This window comes from Bos taurus, chromosome 6 (genome assembly GCF_002263795.3).
Source record: "Bos taurus isolate L1 Dominette 01449 registration number 42190680 breed Hereford chromosome 6, ARS-UCD2.0, whole genome shotgun sequence".
Taxonomy (NCBI): domain Eukaryota; kingdom Metazoa; phylum Chordata; class Mammalia; order Artiodactyla; family Bovidae; genus Bos; species Bos taurus.
The window spans coordinates 28,636,790-28,641,843 of NC_037333.1; the positions used below are offsets into that span (position 1 = coordinate 28,636,790).

The 5,054-nt window shown below is 37.9% G+C and overlaps 1 protein-coding gene across 1 annotated transcript; it reads right to left on the reverse strand.

The window, feature by feature from the left end:
- Positions 1-3,188: 3,188 nt before the first annotated feature.
- PDHA2 (pyruvate dehydrogenase E1 subunit alpha 2) lies at positions 3,189-4,526 on the reverse strand. The gene is given in 1 exon segment (NM_001077071.2): positions 3,189-4,526. A coding segment is annotated over 1 exon segment (1,176 nt). The 5' UTR covers positions 4,441-4,526; the 3' UTR covers positions 3,189-3,264.
- Between the last annotated feature and the right edge of the window lie 528 nt (positions 4,527-5,054).

The following is a 5,054-nucleotide window of genomic DNA, read 5'->3' on the forward strand; positions in this document are numbered from 1 at the left end:
GGAGACACCGATGTATGGATCAGTCTTGTGGACTCTGTGGGAGAGGGAGAGGGTGGGGAGATTTGGGAGAATGGCATTGAAACATGTGTAGTATCATGTATGAAGTGAGTCGCCAGTCCAGGTTCGATGCACAGTACTGGATGCTTGGGGCTGGTGCACTGGGACGGTGGGGGTGGTGGGAGGGAGGAGGGAGGGTGGGGGTGGGGGAGGGAGGAGGGAGGAGGGTTCAGGATGGGGAACACGGGTATACCTGTGGTGGATTCATTTCGATATTTGGCAAAACTAATACAATATTGTAAAGTTTAAAAATAAAATAAAAAAAAAGTTATCATAAATTTATTGCTTGACCTAAATCAAAACAACAGGACTTTTGTACTTTTTTTTTTTCATCCTTACAAAATTATGTGCAACCAGTGATATGATTAAATTACAATCATGGCTGTACACACAAATGTCTATAGATTTTTTAATATAGAAAGCATTCAAAACTCTTGGCCTTAATGGAATTTGATAATGTATATTGTGATAAATGTATCTTTTTATTCTGCTATAGTAAGACTGGACTTTTTTCCAGCACTATACTTGTTCTCATTTCAGTCTGGAGATACCTAAGACCTCCATGGGGTCATGACTCATAAACTTAGCAAGTCTCACCTTGGAGCTAGATGGGGAGAAACGTGATCATTTCCTGATGTTCATAGTTCATTTACTCCAGGATATTTCTTCTTCAGATTGTTTTACTCTGAGTGCTAGTGCTTAGTCGCAGAGTCGTATCCAATTCTGTAGCCTGCTAAGCAATCTGTCCATGGGATTCTCCAGGTAAGAATACTGAAGTGGGTTGCCATTTCCTCCTCCAGGGAATCTTCCTGACCCAAGGACTGAACCCAAGTCTCTTATATCTACTGCATTGGGAGGCAGGTTCTTTACTGCTAGCACCACCTGGGAAGCCCGTGTTGCTCTGAACCATTTTGTTTATTTTCCAAAGTACTATATTAGGCTATTGGCAGTGTTTCCAAAACCAAATGTTTAATATTTAGTGCAATAGAAGTTGCAAAAATGTGCCATTTTATCTACAAAATGGAGTTCTGTATACCAGTCAATTCTAGTTTAAAGACAAAAAGAAAAAAGAAAACAGCTTTCAGCATTTTATCTTCCACTTGCAAGTTTATGGAATTATAAGATGTTAAAATAAATAAAAAGTAGAAGAATTCTTTGTCATTCAAAGGATGTGATTATTTTGACCATCTGATGAATTACTTTTTTAATGGAAGGGATTCAGTCGAGATATATGTGGACTGAAGCTGCAAAATCAAAACACACTACCTAGCAATATCACTGATTTATAAACAAATCAATGTTTATCTTTGATTTCTGAATGTAGAATACTTAGGCTTACTTTTTAAAACTTGCTTAATTGAAGGTTTGGAGATTAAGCCACCACATGTGTGTTCATATGTTCATGTACTCTCAGGCTGCTAAAATTTTGATTTTCTGTTAGAGTTCTTAGAGAGTATATACACTTTTCTTTGTAGAAGTAGAAGCTGTAAACAAACTATTTTAAATGGCTTTTTTTTTTCTGAAAAAAATTGAGATATAATTGGCATATAATAGGATATTATTTTCAGGTATACAACATAATGTTCAACATCTGCATATATTATGAAATGATAACCACAGTAAATCTAGTTAAACATCCATTATCATACACAGTTACAATTTTTTTTCTTGTTATGGATTTTGACCTTTCACAATTGATTATTTTGGCATTGTCTACAAACCAGCTTAAATCACAGGCAAATTCTGATTTCAGTGAATCTATCTCAAAGGAGTAAGATATGCCAAACATCATGCTCAATAGGACTCTAGGACATTAGTTAAATATAACAAAGTAATGATGTTTTCACTGTCATCACTTGCTAACTGACACAGTAGTGGATTATCGTAGAGAAAATCAAACCTGTATGATCCACGTTCGATTTTCTCTTGGTAAAAGTTACCTGTGAATGTTCAGTACTGGCCAAGGCAGATTTTACTTGCAATTTTTTATTAATATCACCTCTTCTGCCTAATTTCTTTGGTGCCACCATATCTTTTCATTTAATTCTGAAATGTACTAAGAGTTCTTTAAAATACAGAATAATAGTATAAGTGAACTGTAACATTAACTTGAAGGGTACAGTAAAATGCATTTTCCCTTAGATTTTAACTTTGCTTACATTTTTACTTTAAATCGATACACTAAAAATACTGCAATTAAGTACATGAAAAAATTACCTTGACATATTTCCCCCTTCTCTGTTAAATATCATGTTTTATTTGGAAAAATAGTCATTGCTAACTGGTTCTAGCATCAATATTAAATATTTATGCATATGTATTTGCAGATGCATACTATTTAGTAGGGTGTGTTATGGGTTAATTTAGATAAACTATTTTAAATGGCATTGCAGTAGGGGTCCTGCTATTTGGTGTGGTTTGAAATTAACTCTCTACTTCAGAATAGCAACTTTACATTCAGACCTCTGGCAGGGTAGACCAGGAATAGAACTATTTTTTTTTTTAAATCAGACTATTTACTAAAATTATATAATATAAAGCTAAAAACAAAACTATTATAGGAAATAACCTGGGAAGTTAAATAATCCTCTGTTTTTCCTATTTTACACTTGTATAATTTTAAAATAATCCTTAAGATAGCCATACCGTTTAAATAAAGAGGCAATCAGACTAAGGTGGTTCTAAGGCCTGCATGGCCTATGTAAGCAAACCAAAAGGTAACCCAGAGTCAATGCCCTCAAATCTAAGTAAATGAAACTTAAGAACCACCAATCACAAACAGCCAGCTAGGCTTTCCCAAATAAGGCAACTGACTAAGCTATCACCAATCAAATAATTTCCTTGCTCTGCTTCTCTATAAAGCTGTCCCTCAGCTCCTATTGGTGGAACACACTACCTTTGGTTGGGACTGCCTGATTCTGATTGATGTACGCTCAAACTCTGGAAAAATTTAATGTGCCTCAGTTTATTTTTTAACAATACTGAATGATTAACTAAATAGTATCTTTTAGTGCAATACAATTGAATGTAATATCCCTTTTAGTCAAATGTATATCCTTCTATGATCTCTTTTAATCTCTTTCCATAACCGCTTAATTATCTCAAGTCCCTTTAATAAAAGTTTAAAAGACTTTTGTTTTATGGGTTTATTCCTCAACAAAATTGGGTATATAGCTTCTTAAAGTTGACCAGGAATATATTCTCCTTTTAACTGACTGACTGAAACTTGATCCACTGATTTGCACCACGAATATCAAAAGGTGGATTACTGCTGTAGATGTGATGGCCTAATTCTTCCAAAGGTGGTTCTGGATCAGTCATAGCAAACTGAGCTGCATCATCAATTTCTTTCCTCACTTCAACATCAATTTCCTTCAATTCTTCAACACTGGCAAGCTGGTTGTTTACCATTTTATCTTTGAGAAGCATGATAGGATCACTCTTACTTCTTACACTCTGAATTTCTTCTCGTGTACGGTAACTGATTCCAGGATCACTCATACTGTGTCCATGATAACGGTATGTCAGCAGCTCCATCAGTATGGGTCCCTTTCCAGATCTACAATAGTCAGCTGCAAACTTAGTTGCCTCCCGAACACATAGAATATCCATTCCATCTACTCTTAGTCCAGGGATAAAATTGCCTCTCTTGTAGTAATCAGTGCTGGCTGCAGCTCTGTCCACAGATGTTCCCATTCCATAGCGGTTATTCTCACAGATGAAAATGCAAGGTAAATTCCACAAAGCCGCCATATTGTAAGCTTCAGATATCTGACCCTGATTAGCTGCGCCATCGCCATACAGAGTCAAACACACCTCGTTGTTCCCCTTGTATTTACAGGCCAAAGCAACACCAGCTCCCAGTGGTCCCTGAGCGCCGACAATGCCGTTGCCCCCATAGAAGTTCTTGGCATACATATGCATGGACCCTCCTTTTCCTTTAGCACAACCAGCTCTTCGTCCGGTCAGCTCTGCAAGAATTGATCGGACAGTAAGTCCCCGCGTATAACTTAAGCCGTGAGCCCGATAGGACGTAATGACATGATCCGTGGGATTTATCCCAGCCTCAAGACCCACACAACAAGCTTCCTGACCATCACACAAGTGACAGAAACCACGAATAAATTTCTGTTTATACAACTGATCTGCCTTCAGTTCCATTCGACGAATAGTCTGCATCATCTTGTAGTATTTGAGTCCATCCTCCCGGGTGAGCACGGTAGTGACAGGGGGACCCTCTTCCAACCGATAAAGATCACATTTCTTAATCTCAAAGGTAGCATTGTTTGAATATTTACAGGAGGCAACAAGCACTCTGCTAGCGGGCTTCTGGGTGACACCAGACAGCACGCGAGAGACAGCAGCAGTCAGCATCTTCTTCATGGAGCGCGGTCAGGGTGTTCATGAGTCTCCAACTACCAGAACCGCCTGTGCCCCCAGTCTCCAGCCGAGCCCCTTGCTCACTGAACGAACGTCAGACGCACGTGGCGCCACAATGACCGCTCGCTGACCACAGAGGCTAAGTCATGCTGCGCGTGGCCGCAGCCTGCATCAACTGATTTACAGTGCCTTCCAACTGTAAAATTAAGAATACAGGTCGTTTCTTTTCCTGGAAGACTTGGCTGAACTACACCCTGCTTCTAGTTAACGCCATCGCTACATCATAAATCTGAGTCTCTTTTCCCTGCTAAACGCTTAAGTAATGCCTTCTTGAACATGGTATTAAAAGGAAGAGAGGAAATATAATCTCTAAGGCACACAAGAGTTCTGATAGGTTAAACCAGCGATCTTCTTACCAATATTTCTTTAAAGTCTTTTAAAAAATATCTAAATATATATGAATATTGTATCCTATACCACAATACATCATACTTATTTTAAAGTAAAATAAAGGTGTAAATCATTTGTGGCTTAACTTAAAAATATATATATATATATATTTTTATGGAGTAGGAAATGGCAACCCACTCCAGTATGCTTGCCTGGAAGATTCCATG